General features: G+C 44.7%; 1 protein-coding gene and 1 non-coding gene across 2 annotated transcripts; both read left to right on the top strand.

Moving 5' to 3' along the window:
• The first annotated feature begins 6,457 nt into the window (after positions 1-6,457).
• Positions 6,458-8,733, top strand: LOC127294542 (peroxidase 4). The gene is made up of 3 exons (XM_051324384.2): positions 6,458-6,985; positions 7,081-7,246; positions 8,121-8,733. The coding sequence occupies exons 1-3, from the start codon at positions 6,563-6,565 to the stop codon at positions 8,510-8,512; spliced, it is 981 nt and encodes a 326-aa protein (XP_051180344.1). The 5' UTR covers positions 6,458-6,562; the 3' UTR covers positions 8,513-8,733.
• A 1,003-nt stretch (positions 8,734-9,736) lies between these two features.
• Positions 9,737-9,818, top strand: TRNAS-UGA (transfer RNA serine (anticodon UGA)). Its single transcript has one exon. It is a non-coding gene; the product is annotated as a tRNA-Ser (tRNA).
• The last annotated feature ends 7,543 nt before the right edge of the window (positions 9,819-17,361 follow it).

Raw genomic sequence — 17,361 nt, 5'->3', positions numbered from 1 at the left:
TCAAGCTGCTCAAGTATGATGTTGAGCATGAGCATGCTCTGTTGCTGAGTGGTTGATACCATTAGGGCATAAATCCGATGGATGGACTCTCCAGCAATCCCATGAGATGAACATGTGAGCTACATTTGACCGTTGATTGTTGATCTTTGTCAAAAACCCAAACTGGAACCCTATAACAGTTAATTCATATGGTCAGAGTTAACTTTTCGATGCCTTGAAACTCATGTAATTACTTTAGTTTTGGAAGTGTGCATGACAAGCATGGCACTGTATTATATGTACAGGTAGAATGCTAAGAATTATGGTAGGAAATTAGATTTTAGTAGTTAAGTTAAAGTTCATTGAAATATGTTAACGAGGCGGGCAGGAAATTGTCTCCTGTGCTGCAATAGACGTGCAATTTATGTGGATGTTTCTTTCGCCATTTTTTCTTTGCTTCCATTTTGAACGGTCATGTGTGTTTTTCACTTTCTTAGTCATAACATATTGAGTTCCAGATCCAGGAGATCCAAAAAAAAAAAACAGCATACATCACAAGAACAGAATATATTGGTTCCAATAACTAAGAGTAAGATATTCGGTAGTTATGCAAATTTTTATCCTAATTGCTTCCATTAAAATCTAAAAAATTTATTCTCATATTGGCAGCTATTTTGTCTCATTTATACAAAATGATTATTGCCATGATCTCCACGGGGTCGTGCGCCAAGGCGCACATTTAAATCTAGTAGATTTAATGGGAGCTCGACGGGTCGCCCACCGATCACGCAGCCACGTTTCTCAGCCATTGGCCCCAGCATCAGATTCGTTTGGACCTCGACGGGCGGCTTACGTTTTCTGGGTCGTTCGTCGTCTCATAGATTCAACATAATTGCGAACTTGATGCGAGAGACAAGGAAAGAGATTGCCAAACAATCTGGCGACAAACGCATAATGATATGTCAGTGCTTGCGACTGCTTCAACCGGCTCGAGACCGGAGACGGGAGGGTGGCGTGCGTGCCTGCTGCCTGCATACACGGCAGGTGTGCTCGCCACGCGTGCCGTAGCGCAGCATTGCGAGTCGATGGTGCAGTGCGAGGTGGAGCGTGGCGCTACTGCTGGCAAAGGTGGCATATGCCCGGACGAGGCAGATGCTTGGCGGGGCTTCCAAGGCGTGCTGTTGCGATTTGGCCGGATTGGCACGTACCGAGTCAGTTTGGCGTCTTGCAAGATGGATTTCCACAGCAGCTATGCACCTTGTGGAGAATAGGGTAATATAGCCATACATGAGTGCCTTTTCTGGAAGATTTCGTCAAGGCACTGATAGGTTAAGCTGATTTTCTAACACTGATTCATGGTATGGACAGTTTAAACGAACAATTCTAGCTGATTTATATGAACAATTGGGTCGAGCGTCCGCGGACCAGGGGTTACCGATGAATTGTGCATGGTGATTACAGTTATTATCAAGTGGAATTTTATGTGACTAGGACGTGAATACAAAAAACATACTAGGCCATATGGCTGGACGTAGAAGATCCAGTTAGACGGCCGCGCATGCATTGTCGCCGGTCAGTCTTCATCGCCCGCTTCCAGCATCAAGAAGACATCAAGCACGTCGACGCCCACACACTCCAGATGGATCAGTGCAGAGCCGCCACCATAGGCTGCAGTGTTTGTTGTTCTATCCCTATGCCACATGAAGGCGGCGTTGTGGTCCACTGGGTTTCAGCTTTGATGCCCTCATGCTGGTGCGAGCCTACGAGATATTTGAACAAAAATATACCGGTTTTTGAGTTCTTTCCATGTGAGTTAATTATTATTTTTATGAAATTATATTTTAATTTAAAAGGCAGATTATTATGTTTTTGAGCTATATGTCACTATTTCTTCCAATGCTTGTGAATTATGTTTACATGTGACCTAAGAATAAAATAGAAAGCCTTATGCTCCTCTGTGATGATGAACAAAACCTCACGAAGCCTACGTGAGGGATGTGTGCAGCCGACAGACAATGTTGGCCCTCGCACTCTATCTGCTCTTCCATGGCGATAGCCATTGACATGCTAAATTATTGCATATACTTGCGCTACATATTGCATATACTTGCGCTACATAATGTGTACTCCATAATTATAAGGTTTGACCTTATCTAATGGTACATAATATCTCCAATATGAAGTAAGGGGTATATTTTGTTTGGACTTCAAACGTTTTCTATATTTTCTCCCGGTGCAACGCACGGGCACTTTCCTAGTATATGTCATATAAATGTCTCTGAATACTTTTCAGTGGTATCTAATGTGGCCAAAAAATCATGATGTGACGTATACCACAAACAATGGTTATAAGGTTTTGGTAATCTATCAGTGGGAAAATGCCACGTTTATTTGGCAGTGACTCGATCTTCGGATATTACATTGCTACGTATAATCCACAAAAGTGACGTTTCAGACATATCGCACATATAGTTAATATACTTGAAATTTGTTTGTAGAATAACATAAGTTTTTTTTTTGCTATTTATGCTTATGCTGCAATAGAAACTAGTGATTAAAATTACACGTGGAATGCCGTATCAATACCAAAACTATTACTTCTTCATTGACTAGGGACGGTAGTATGGTTTTCTCGTCAATGTAGGTACGTTTTAAATCTTGGATGAGTCATTACCACCTATGGGACCGAAGTGTCATTTGTGATGCATGCACGACCCTTGTGCTGTAGTTACATGCACGTGTCTCAGTCTGACAGGATCGATGGATCAGTGGATCAGTATGATCGATCGATGAAGTAATACTATACTACAAAATTACTCTCCGGCCATTAGGTAAACTCGAAGCTTGTCAAGCAGTTTTTTTTTTTCTTTTTGCGCAAACAGAACTGATACCATTAACCAAGAGTTTTACAAACAAGCCCAGAAATAAAGAAAATTACAACAAGATCCTTCTTAGCCCCAACATCGTCTTTGTCGAGCAGCACGTCACGCCAACGAATCCCGCCGCCACTCCTCCACTGCAAGCTTGGACTAGGAGGAGCCCCCAGACGGCCAGGAAGTTGACGTTCCTCGCCACCAGAGCACCTCCATCATGCACCATGAACGCCGCCAACTTGGTCAACAACAGCATCTCCGTCAAGATCTTCGACGACCGACTGCGCCATCACTCGGACACCGGCGAGGGGGGAAAGCGCACCGCAGCTCCGCCGAGCCGCGAACGCACTTGGGACAGCAGATCCGCCCCGGAGCTCCACCAGAGAACCCATAATGGAGGAGAGGACCACCATCTTCAAAAGGCTCTCTGACCACGCCACCGCCTCCTCAGCGCCACCGGAAGCCACCCTACAACAACCTATACTATGTACACATCGTGATTCGTCAATCCCCCAACCTCCCGCCACTGGAGCGGCCCCCGGAGTCGAGGGATCGAGTGGATCGACGATAGCGCGGTGGTCATAGAGGGAGGGTGCACAAATCACCTTATCTTACTATAGATGGGGATAAGGGGGAGAGGTCCAGGCTCTCTCTCGTCTAGCAGTTGTTATTTTCATACAATTATATTAAACATTTAACATGAAGCTTGTCTTCACTATATACTTAACAACCATCCATTAATTAATCTATCCTAACCCTAACCCTAACCCTAAACCATACTCTATCAATCGCGCCTTTCACAATGCACATGTTTAGCAAGACAAAAGGCCACCTCTCATAAGTTGAAGGAATTGAATAAATTAAGAAATGACAATTTCCGGCGCCCCAAAAAGGTAACTTTCTGTGAGGGTTCAGTTCATCAAATTGAACGAACACATTACCAATCCATTCAGCATGCATGAGTGCAGTTTGATTAGATCGATGATTACTTTAAAGGTTAGAAACTTTCTCCATGTCTCCCTTCAGTGATTTCCTTGAATGAAAAGCAAGTTTCACATGAATCTAGAATAATCCTCAGACAAAATTATTTAACAAAGTTTCTTAGTGGGTGGGTGCCTATATGCATTAATCGTCCTCATCTTTGACCTACCTCTTCATTAGAAACGCTATTATGAGGTGTCCTAAGTAAGGAGGTATACTGGGCCCCATCATATGCGACAAGTGGCATGAAATGAGAGGTACTTCCACCCGTGGGTGAACCACAAGGCCCCTCTTGGCACGATGTAGTTAATCCATCTACTGGGGTTTCCCCTCTTTTTTGTAGAACTATTTTTTTTTAACTTAGCGCCTAAATCACAATCTGTTTTCATAGTTGTGCACTAGTCGCATCGGATCTTCAAAACTACATCCTACGTTTTGATGATTTTTATACACTGCCTTCGGCTTTGTAGTGCACTAACTTTGTTTTTGCGTTGCACTGGCTTTAGTTGTCGTGCATGTTCATTGCCTTTTGATTTAGGTGTGGATTACCTTTCTGGATTTCTTATGTCCTGCTTGAGCGCTTGTTCTGCAATGCAATTTGTTGCACTGATGTCATTGCATTTTGGGTGATCTCACACCACCCCACTCTTGATATTTTTCACTTGGTAAATCTTGGTGGTTCTTTGCATTAAGACTATATCTTGTTGTTAGCTTCAAAATTAGTCCAAATTCATTAAAATTGGGGAGTCCGAATGCAAAATATATTGCGTTTATTGTAAGAGCGATTTTATTGTTTTTGGGGCATAGTACCCAACGCAGAACATAATCTGTGTTTCATACCGGGATTTCCAATATTTGTTCGGACAGCCCGGTATCCAGCTCGAAATATGTTCAGGATCTGGTACCGAGTGACACAGGAAGTGCCAGTGCTATAGGGTTATTGAGCACGGAAATTGACCTCCATTGTAGTCCTCCAAAGGCTTGATTCGTCTCAATCCCTCCTATGAGTCTTGCATCTTTTTGGGAGGATTGGAAGAGTATATCTAGATTCAAAGCTCCACCAATCAGTTCTTCCTCTAAGCGAGGGGGCTCTCTTGGGATCTAGATCTTAGAATCATGGGTTTGCCTCTACCGTTTGTTGCGTGGGAGTTGAGGGAGAAGATTTTGGTGTTCTTGCTTTGCATCCTTTCATGGTGTTGAGCTCTCCATTACAATTTATTCGAGTGAGAGACCATGAGTTTGTTACTCTTGGAGGGTGACTTCCTAGTTGTCTTGACGGTTGGTGCCTCGGTGACCTCTTCGTGAAAGATTGTGAAGAAGCTTTGGCTTTCTCCTTCGCGGAGTTTGTGAAATGGTTGTGGAGCTTGCCATCTTCAGAGTGGAGGAAAAGCTAACCATAAGAAAAGAGCCCTTGTCCTTCGTGAGGCTCAGAGAAAAAGACGAACATTTGTAGCGTTGGGAAATCCTTCGTGAGATCACACATCTCTCCAACGTGACGTACCTTACTTCGTTTGTGATTCAAAGGATTTCATAGAAATCTTGTGAGATTCAAATCCTTCATAAATTCCTACTATGGTACATTGAGTCTCGTATGATTTTTTTTCTTATAAAACCTTCTGCACTATATTTCATATGAATTTTTGGCGTCTACTCTAGCCTATTGATAACAATTTTTTGTTGTAACAGAATCAAGCAAACTAAGCTATGTACCAAATCATGTAAAATCGAAATGGGAATGATATTGTAACCCCGCAGTTTTTTTTACAATCGAATGCCTTTTAAGTCCTATGAATCGAAGAGACAGTAAAAGTAAGGTTGCTCAAAGTTAAGGGCAAAGGTTTGAACTATAATAAGCTGCACCCTCGTACGTCGCTGCAAAATAAAATCAGGTTCTTCTTTTGAAATGGGGGAAAAAGCACCCGACCTCTACATCATCATGCGATGCACACAACCCTTGTTTTGTTACGAAGTTCCCAACATCAGTATATTACAATCACGGACCACAATATATAGAGCATCAATCCATGTTGAAGTCTACTAGTAGGATGCCAACCAACTGGTTGTAAATATTCCGAGCCACCATCATCCAGAATAAAATCAACTCGTAGCCTAGCTAGATATACTGAAAGTAATGTCTCTAATTGAAGTTGTTACGTAAAAGGAAAGCAATGTCTCTAATTGAAGTTGTTACGTAAAAGGTACTTTATGAGAATATGCTGTGAAAAAAGGTACTGGCCGGATGAGTATTAGTTACAGTATTTTTTTGAACAGAGATCAACATGCATCCTAGATGATGGGTAGTTAGCAACACATGGTAGCTACGCTTTATCGCCTCCGGCCCTAGAAAAGGCGACGACGCCTCCATCTCCATGCTTGCCGTCCACTAGCTTTCTAACCGTGTCGCACTTTTTGCTTTGCCAGGTTCTAGTCCAAGCGTTCTCACTCACCAAAAACGTGAAGCAGTGTACGTACGTGTCCTAGACAACACAGTACCTAAACTTCAACTCGAAGTCCAACAGAGTAGGTGAGAAAGGTGATGTAATCTAATCAAATCTTTTGCATGTACCACACTGCCGCTCGAGCTCATGATCATCGTCGGTGGCTGTGCTATAAATATACGCCTCAGCAAAGCTAGCTGTAGCTCAAGGCAACACGCTCACACTTAGGTTGGGTAGCAACAGGGGACATATACATTCTTCCATCCACACACGCACTCGTCGATATCAGCCATGGCTGGTGCCAGTGCAAGCGAGAATGCTAGTGCTTTGTGCGTCGTGATGCTCATCATCATGGCGCTCTGCGCCGGTGGCGCGTCGGCGCAGCTGTCAACGGGGTTCTACTCGAGCTCGTGCCCGGGCGCGCTGGGCGCGGTGAAGTCCGCGGTGCAGTCGGCGGTGGCGAAGGAGCCGCGGATGGGCGCCTCCATCCTGCGCCTATTCTTCCACGACTGCTTCGTGCAGGGCTGCGACGGGTCGCTGCTGCTGGACGACACTTCGAGCCTGCAGGGGGAGAAGACGGCCAAGCCCAACAACGGGTCGGTGCGCGGGTTCGAGGTCATCGACGCCGTGAAGGCGGCGGTGGAGAAGCTCTGCCCTGGTGTCGTCTCCTGCGCCGACGTCCTCGCCGTCGCAGCCAGGGACAGCGTCGTCGCCGTAAGTTGACATCCCATTCCCATGAATGCGCATGTGTACCTACGTTCATGCATGCAGTGGCGACGTACTGAAACTGTGCTTTGTAATTTGTGTAGCTGGGCGGGCCGAGCTGGGATGTGAAGGTGGGGCGGCGGGACTCGACGACGGCGAGCTTCAGCGGCGCCAACAACAACATCCCGCCGCCGACGTCGGGGCTCGCTAACCTTACCGCGCTCTTCGCCGCGCAGGGGCTCTCCCAGAAGGACATGGTTGCGCTGTCTGGTACGTAGCTAGCTCGCTCGAGCCACTCCCGGCCATTTCTTTTAGCCAGCAACGTAATCTCAACAAATGAACTCGTTAGTCAGTACGGACTAGTATACACTGGTCGATGATGTAGAGTCTGTTAAGAATGTAAGTAAACATCTATATTTTTTATTTGACAAGAACAGATTCCCATGTGGAAGAAAATAAGGAAACATTATATTTCATACTCTTCTTCTAACTTTACTAGCTAGCTAATCGCGTACAGCGGCTTGATCGCCAACGGAATGATAGCTAAGTTTTGACTTGAAAGCCTAGACATTGTTAATCAAATTAGTGCTGACGAGTTCAATCAAATTACACTGTTACTCGTACCAATTTACTACTAGATCCATTATTTTTCTGTCGACGAAGAATTTGAGATTGGCCTGTGGTTGTCGGCATGGGTTGCTTTCTAGAAGCTTGTTAAACATTTGCATGCTACGTACAAAACTGACGCCTCTAGCAACCAATCCACTTAAAGTTTTTCAGTGAAATGGCTGGCTCTGCGCTATCACATATTCACATCTCTTGACAAGTATTAAAGGTAAGAATAAAGTTGGCATCCCCTGGATAGCCAACTTGATTACGTGTTAACGACAACCACACATGCACTAGGCATACGATTCGTTTTGCCATGTTTAGTCACCGACGACTCAGACACGCCCTTTTCTTTCTTCTACCTTTCAGAGAATCAAGAGTCGATTTGAAAGAACAAATATATAACCATAACTATTAGTTGCACAATAAGCATTGCCAAAACCTTCACTTATGCTCACAAACATTTTGGATATTTTTTAAGATAGTCCCACAGAAATTTATTTCCTGATGTCAAATTGCGGCCATTTACATGCAGGGTCTCACACCATAGGCCAAGCACGATGTACGAGCTTCCGAGCGCACATCTACAATGACACCAACATCGACAAGGGCTTCTCTACAACCCTTCAAGCAGGATGCCCTCTCACCTCTGGCTCAGGCGACAACAACCTAGCACCACTCGATCTTCAGACGCCGACCACTTTCGAGAACAACTACTACAAGAACCTCATTGGCAAAAAGGGGCTCCTGCACTCTGACCAGGAGCTCTTCAATGGCGGGGCCACCGACCCACAAGTACAGTCTTATGTCAGTAGCCAGAGCACCTTCTTCGCTGATTTTGTGGCAGGCATGATCAAGATGGGAGATATCTCACCGCTGACAGGGAATAATGGAGAGATCAGGAAAAATTGCCGGAAGACAAACTAATTTTTTTTCTTATTATTAGGTCATGTGTATTTCGTACCTGTTGAGAGATTTCATATTATGTTGTGAGATTGCAATAACGTACTAGGTAAGCACTGCTATATCTTTTTGCATTTTTTGATTCCATATAACGGTGGAGCTAATATTATTGTATGAATGTCTTGTTATGCTCCGTGCTCGTTCCTTGGATAATAAATATTAGGTGTGTGCATGATATTTTTTTATTTCACGTTCATGAAGAAAGTGCAGGACCTTTTTCTTTCGATACACATGTATGTCTCGACTAATTATCTGGAGATTGTGAATGACAGAACGTGCAATTGAAAGATATAATTCATGATCGAGTGGGATGAAAAGGCAAAGTCGATATCAGCATGTGAGGCTCTTCTTGGCTACTCTATACCACGAAACGACAATCGATTGCGACGACCTAACAATATTCGTCATCGTAGTCTTTTTTTTTTCACGCCTAGCTTTTTCTGCGATGTCATTCACGCCGTCCATATGCATATAGGGACTACTGAGGAAATCTACATACCTTACTAGATAGATCGTGCAGTAATATCCTATTTGGAAGTTGGAGCAGTTCATGCCTGATTGGAGCGTGCGAAACTGCAAAAGGATTTTAGATTATCTTCGACGAGTAACACTATAGGCGCTGTTTCGAGGAGTATAACACTTAGAGGTCGTTTGGAAGCCAGGCTTTCATTTTGTTTGTAGCATTTGAAAATGAATACATGTATTCATTTCATTTACATTGTAATTTCAGAAATATACACTTGTTTGGTTGCCACAGGAATTGCAAATGACAGCAGAATTCAATATTGAATGTGTAGAGGCTTCCATAGAGAATTGCAAATGACAGGTTTCAGCTTGGAATCATGTTTACCCATGGAGTCATTTTGCTAGAATTCCTAAATGAAATGACAGCACAATTCTGTGGCAACCAAACAGCCCACCTATGGAATTCCAAAATGAATTCCAGGATTCCAGGCCCAAATGATGGATACCAAACGACCTCTTAAGGCAAAATCAACATCACAATCGATGTGTAATATTTCTTCTTAAAAATCATTATTTGGCGTAACGAGCTGTCAATGATTCTCGTCGTGTACCAGAAGTTGTTGCGTTTACCATCATGGTCCCTTCCTTTGTTTTGGAAAGTTGCTACCTATCCTAATATATGGATGTAATATATATAGTTAAGGAGTTATTACAGCATCAATCGTCGATATGTCCGAGTGGTTAAGGAGACAGACTTGAAATCTGTTGGGCTACGCCCGCGCAGGTTCGATCCCTGCTGTCGACGTTCATTTTTCATTTTGCACAATGTCGCCTGTTTATTCGTTCAATTATTAGTCTTTAATCCAGACCACGAGAAGAAAAAACTGAATTTGATTTGTATTTTTTTTTGTCGTTGTTGAATATAATTGTTAAACAATGAAATTATACATCACAAGTGACCATTCCGACATGGAAAATACATGGTTCTCGTGGACAAAGCCTACACGGCTACATATAGTGCAACCAACGCATGAGCTGGTATTACAAGTCCTTGAACAAAACTCAATTCCAAAATCAACGAAAGTGATCAGTTGCATGGTTGAAGTGTGGTGGATCGAAGCATTGCAATGAAATGGCGCTGAGGCTAGAGCTGGTTGGGGGGCGTTTGGTAGTCTAGGCCGGATTCTGGCACCATTACATTACGGAGAAGAACCCCTACGCGTTCTAGATGGGTCACCTGCCAGAAAAAGCCTCTCGTTTTGTCGCATGCGTAGAGTTTTTTCAGCTCCGTGCAGATTTGAGCTCTAGCTTTTTGGTAGATCAGTTGTAAGACTAAGTAGCAACCTAGAACGGCGCCCCTGTTGCTTAGTGCATCTCCCGCCGTCTCCCCAAGAAGGCCCCCGGAAGCCCTTTTTTTTTTATCCGAACGGTGTTAATCAGCCCAGCCGCGCCCCCGGCTCCTCGTTTTCCCCCGGATTTGGCCTTTAATCCATCCGGAGAGCCCAGGTCATCCCCGGCTTCCCGAGGCCCGGTTGGGGACTCCGGACGAAACAAAAACGCGCGAAACATCGAGCGGGCCCGTGTTGTTAGCGACAGAAAGGGGTAGTTCCCTCCATTTATTTCATTTTCCCTCCAAAATGCGCCGCATAGAACCATTTTCCCCGCCGAATTTCGGAGGAGCTACCGCCATTCTCCCCCACAGTTGCCGCTCCTCCTCTTCCCTTCCACCACCATGCCGCCAAAAAAGCTCCCCGCCGATGGCGCGCCGAAGGCGAGGAAGCCACGGGCGCCAAAAGAGAGGCCGCCGGGCTGGACAAACGCAATGTGGGCGGCGGATGTGGAGCGGCGATGGAACAAAACTCGTGGTAGGGCGGAGAGGGAGAAGAAGTTTAACGCGAAGAAGGTGGCGGTGACAGCGTCGGACGAACAGGCGAGGCTGGTCTCTATGAACTTCTCTCACCTGCGCATCGGCCAATTCCCATGGCCGACCCAAGGTACGATCGGCTCTCCTTCCACCTTCTCGTCGGCGTCACTGGCCATGGCCATGTTCCACGACACCTACACCGCCGGCATGGCGGGGTTTACGTCGTCACCGCCGGCGTACGATGGTGCGATGTACGAGGGCATCTCGCCTGCCCTGCACCGTGGGCCGCTCTCCTTCTCCAACCCCGGGATGCCACTGCCGAATGACGGAGTGATGCACAAGATGATCACGCCAGGCTCCATGACCGCTGCGTCGAGCCCGAGTTTCTTCACACAAGAGGAGGCAAGGGCGACAGAAGTCGTCGCGTCGCGGGGTGCCATCGATGATCAGAACGACGATACCCAAGACGTCAACGTCGAAGATGAACAAGCCTACCTCGACCAGGACGTCGACGAAGAGGACGCGCCTGAACCCACGGCGGCGCCGTCCAAGGGGAAGAAGAAAAGGAAGAAGAACTCGCCGCCGGCCGAGCCGCGAATCAAATGGACGGGCAAAGAAGAGGAGTGCCTCGCCGAAGCTTGGAAAACCGATTCCATGAACGGCATCACCGGCACCAATCAAAACTTCGAGACGTATTGGCAGCAGGTCAAGTTGGCGTTCGACGAGCGCAAACTCGTCGATCCATACTTCAACAAGACGGTGATGATACGCGGCGACAACGCAATGGGCACCCATTGCGGGATCATGCAGGCGGCGTGCAACAAGTGGCACGACATACAGGAGGAGATCGATGAACTCCCGGTGAGCGGCGCTGACTTTGAAGCAAAGGTATGCTCACTCGCCGTGGCTCCTCCGTCGACCATGGATCGCCGAGGTTTAATCTTGATTCGCCAGCATGTTTCTGCAGATGCGGCGGGCGTTCGACATGTACGCGGACGACAATGACGTCCAGACGTTCAAGTACCTCAACGTCTGCGCCCGCATCGAAGAGTGCGAGAAGTGGAAGGAGGTGCGCAAGAATCTCGCGAATAACAAGGGCGAGCAGTACAACCTCGACGATGCAGCCCCTGCCGCGTCGAGGGGCCGCCCAGAGCTCGGCCAGAAGAAGCTGAAAGAGCAGAAGAAGGCCTACCGGCTATCCAGCCGATAGGTTGTAGCCGTCCTTCGACAAGTGCTTGGCCGACGCGAGGGCGCACGCCGCCGGGAGGGACGACAAGCACAACGTGCGCTAGAAGGAGATGCTCGCCAATCAGGGCGTCCGGACAACCTTGCTGAAGGAAACCTCCTCGGCGAAGAAGAGGAACACTGACCTGGCGTTCCTGATCGGCGGCAATGACGGCAAGATGGACGAGGAGTTGAGGGCTTGGTACGACGCCCATCGCCAAGACATCCTCCGGCCCCCATCGGCTGCTTCGTCCTCCGCTTCGACGTCTACTCCCGGCACTGCTGCGACACCGGCGGCCGCCGATGCTTCACCAGCCGATTCCGCGCCAGACAAGGCTCAGGGAGGGACCGCCGATGAGCCTATTATCCTCTAGTTTCTTTTTCGATCGCTAGAATGTGGTTGATCCGATCACCAAACTTTGACGATGCTTTTGTGTAGCGGGAAGATGATTTTTTGAAACTATCGCCGCTGATGGGCGAATGCCGGGGTGCGACTGTGAAAATGTTGCCCCCACGCCCTTTTTACACCCAATCCGGCATTTTTTATGTCCGAATTTTCGCCTGGGGGCCTCAAACGGCTGGAGATGCTCTTAGTTGCAACCCAAAATCCGCTTCTGGTTACATCTTCCCTTCAGTGCTGAGGTTAGCATTGATCAATACCGCACAAGCAAGCACACAATGCAAGCACAAGCAAACTTTCCAGTGATCATAGACACTACGAATTAGTTTCAGACACAACCATAGTTCACGAGACGACACGACGCTTGTTCATACACCATTAGACACTAGAGACGGCATACTAGCAGCGAGACAATACCAGCTGAGTGATACTGATACGTCTCCGACGTATCGATAATTTCTAATGTTCAATGCCACATTATTGATGTTATCTACATGTTTTATGCACACTTTATGTCATATTCGTGCATTTTCTGGAACTAACCTATTAACAAGATGCCGAAGTGCCGATTCTTTGTTTCTGCTGTTTTTGGTTTCAGAAATCCTAGTAACGAAATATTCTCGGAATTGGACGAAATCAACGCCCAGGGTCCTATTTTGCCACGAAGCTTCCAGAAGTCCGAAGGAGAGACGAAGAGGGGCCACGAGGGGGCCACACCCTAGGGCGGCGCGGCCCCCCCCTTGGCCGCGCGGCCCTGTGGTGTGGGGCCCTCGTGCCGCCTCTTGACCTGCCCTTCCGCCTACAAATAGCCTCCGTGACGAAACCCCCAGTACCGAGAGCCACGATATGGAAAACCTTCCAGAGACGCCGCCAACGCCGATCCCATCTCGGGGGATCCAGGAGATCGCCTCCGGCACCCTGCCGGAGAGGGGAATCATCTCCCGGAGGACTCTACACCGCCATGGTCACCTCCGGTGTGATGTGTGAGTAGTCTACCCCTGGACTATGGGTCCATAGCAGTAGCTAGATGGTTGTCTTCTCCCCATTGTGCTATCATTGTCGGATCTTGTGAGCTGCCTAACATGATCAAGATCATCTATATGTAATTCTATATGTTGCGTTTGTTGGGATCCGATGAATAGAGAATACTTGTTATGTTGATTATCAAAGTTATACTTATGTGTTGTTTATGATCTTGCATGCTTTCCGTTACTAGTAGATGCTCTGGCCAAGTAGATGCTTGTAACTCCAAGAGGGAGTACTTATGCTCGATAGTGGGTTCATGCCTGCATTGACACTGGGACAAAGGATGAAAGTTCTAAGGTTGTGTTGTGTTGTTGCCACTAGGGATAAAACATTGATGCTATGTCTAAGGATGTAGTTGTTGATTACATTACGCACCATACTTAATGCAATTGTCTGTTGCTTTGCAACTTAATACTGGAAGGGGTTCGGATGATAACCTGAAGGTGGACTTTTTAGGCATAGATGCAGTTGGATGGCGGTCTATGTACTTTGTCGTAATGCCCAATTAAATCTCACTATACTCATCATGATATGTATGTGCATGGTCATGCTCTCTTTATTTGTCAATTGCCCAACTGTAATTTGTTCACCCAACATGCTATTTGTCTTATGGGAGAGACACCTCTAGTGAACTGTGGACCCCGGTCCAATTCTCTTTACTGAAATACAATCTACTGCAATACTTGTTTTACTGTTTTCTGCAAACAATCATCTTCCACACAATACGGTTAATCCTTTGTTACAGCAAGCCGGTGAGATTGACAACCTCACTGTTTCGTTGGGGCAAAGTACTTTGGTTGTGTTGTGCAGGTTCCACGTTGGCGCCGGAATCCCTGGTGTTGCGCCGCACTACATCCCGCCGCCATCAACCTTCAACGTGCTTCTTGGCTCCTCCTGGTTCGATAAACCTTGGTTTCTTTCTGAGGGAAAACTTGCTGCTGTGCGCATCATACCTTCCTCTTGGGGTTCCCAACGAACGTGTGAGTTACACGCCATCAAGCATATTTTTAAAGCGCCGTTGTTGCCGGGGAGATCAAGACAAGCTGCAAGGGGAGTCTCCACTTCTCAATCTCTTTACTTTGTTTTTGTCTTGCTTAGTTTTATTTACTACTTTGTTTGCTGCACTAAATCAAAATACAAAAAAATTAGTTGCTAGTTTTACTTTAATTGCTATCTAGTTTGCTATATCAAAAACACAAAAAAAATTAGTTTACTTGCATTTACTTTATCTAGTTTGTTTTATTTACTGTTGCTAAAATGGCCAACGCTGAAAATACTAAGTTGTGTGACTTCACAACCACAAATAATAATGATTTCTTATGCACACCTATTGCTCCACCTGCTACTACAGCAGAATTCTTTGAAATTAAACCTGCTTTACTAAATCTTGTTATGCGAGAGCAATTTTCTGGTGTTAGTTCTGATGATGCTGCTGCCCATCTTAATAATTTTGTTGAACTATGTGAAATGCAAAAATATAAAGATGTAGATGGTGATATTATTAAACTAAAATTGTTCCCTTTCTCATTAAGAGGAAGAGCTAAAGATTGGTTGCTATCTCTGCCTAAGAATAGTATTTATTCATGGACTAAATGCAAGGATGCTTTTATTGGTAGATATTATCCCCCTGCTAAAATTATATCTTTGAGGAGTAGCATAATGAATTTTAAACAATTAGATACTGAACATGTTGCTCAAGCTTGGGAAAGAATGAAATCTCTGGTTAAAAATTGCCCAACCCATGGACTGACTACTTGGATGATCATCCAAACCTTCTATGCAGGACTAAATTTTTCTTCGCGGAATTTATTGGATTCAGCTGCTGGAGGTACCTTTATGTCCATCACTCTTGGTGAAGCAACAAAGCTTCTTGATAATATGATGATCAACTACTCTGAATGGCACACGGAAAGAGCTCCACGAGGTAAGAAGGTAAATTCTGTCGAAGAAACCTCTTCCTTGAGTGATAAGATTGATGCTATTATGTCTATGCTTGTGAATGATAGGACTAATATTGATCCTAATAATGTTCCATTAGCTTCATTGGTTGCACAAGAAGAACATGTTGATGTAAACTTCATTAAAAATAATAATTTCAACAACAATGCTTACCTAACAATTCTAGTAACAACTATAGGCCATATCCTTATAATAATGGCAACGGCTATGGTAATTCTTATGGGAATTCTTACAACAATAATAGGAGTTCACCCCCTGGACTTGAAGCCATGCTTAAAGAATTTATTAGTACACAAACTGCTTTTAACAAATCTGTTGAAGAAAAGCTTGGGAAAATTGATATACTTGCTTCTAAAGTCGATAGTCTTGTCATTGATGTTGATCTTTTGAAATCAAAAGTTTTGCCTAATGAGAATCATCATAATAAAATTGTTACTACAGCAAATGCCATTCAAGTTAGAATTAATGAGAATATAAGATTAATGGCTGAACTGCGTGCTAGGTGGGATAGAGAAGAAAATGAAAAACTAGCTAAAGAGAAGAATGTAGCTAAAGTTTGGACTATTACCACCACTTGCAATGCTAATGCTACACATGTTGCTGCACCTCCTACTAATACTAATAAAAGAATTGGTGTTAGCAATGTTTCCACTTCTAATGCAAAGCGCGAGAAACCTGAAACTCGCTAAAAGCTGAAACGCTCGTGATAAAGTCGCTGAATTTTTTCCAACATTGGGGATGATGATCCCATTACTTTAGATTATAATGGTTTGAATTTTGATGATTGCCACATCTCTGAAGTTATAAAGTTCTTGCAAAAACTTGCTAAAAGTCCTAATGCTAGTGCTATAAATTTGGCTTTCACGCATCATATTACAAATGCTCTCATAAAAGCTAGAGAAGAGAAACTAGAGCGCGAAGCCTCTATTCCTAAAAAGTTAGAGGATGGTTGGGAGCCCATCATTAAGATGAAGGTTAAAGATTTTGATTGTAATGCTTTATGTGATCTTGGTGCAAGTATTTCTGTTATGCCTAAAAAAAATTATAATATGCTTGACTTGCCACCACTGAAAAATTGTTATTTGGATGTTAATCTTGCTGATCATTCTACAAAGAAACCTTTGGGTAAAGTTGATAATGTTCGCATTACCGTTAACAATAATCTTGTTCCCGTTGATTTTGTTGTCTTGGATATTGAATGCAATGCATCTTGTCCCATTATATTGGGAAGACCTTTTCTTCGAACTGTTGGTGCTATCATTGATATGAAGGAAGGTAATATAAAATATCAATTTCCTCTCAAGAAAGGTATGGAACACTTCCCTAGAAAGAGAATGAAGTACCCTTTTGATTCTATTATGAGAACAAATTATGATGTTGACACTTCGTCTCTTGATAATACTTGATACACACTTTCTGCGCCTAGCTGAAAGGCGTTAAAGAAAAGCGCTTATGGGAGACAACCCATGTTTTTACTACAGTACTTTGTTTTTATTTTGTGTCTTGGAAGTTGTTTACTACTGTAGCAACCTCTCCTTATCTTAGTTTTGTGTTTTGTTGTGCCAAGTTAAGCCGTTGATAGAAAAGTAAGTACTAGATTTGGATTACTGCACAGTTCCAGATTTCATTGCTGTCACGAATCTGGGTCCACCTCCCTGTAGGTAGCTCAGAAAATTAAGCCAATTTACGTGCATGATCCTCAGATATGTATGCAACTTTCATTAAATTTGAGCATTTTCATTTGAGCAAGTCTGGTGCCATTTTAAAATTCGTCAATATGAACTGTTCTGTTTTGACAGATTCTGCCTTTTATTTCGCATTGCCTCTTTTGCTATGTTGGATGAATTTCTTTGATCCATTAATGTCCAGTAGCTT

This window comes from Lolium perenne, chromosome 5 (genome assembly GCF_019359855.2).
Source record: "Lolium perenne isolate Kyuss_39 chromosome 5, Kyuss_2.0, whole genome shotgun sequence".
Taxonomy (NCBI): Eukaryota; Viridiplantae; Streptophyta; class Magnoliopsida; order Poales; family Poaceae; genus Lolium; species Lolium perenne.
The sequence above is the reverse complement of the archived record's forward strand: the minus strand, read 5'-3'. Positions and strand labels throughout refer to the sequence as shown.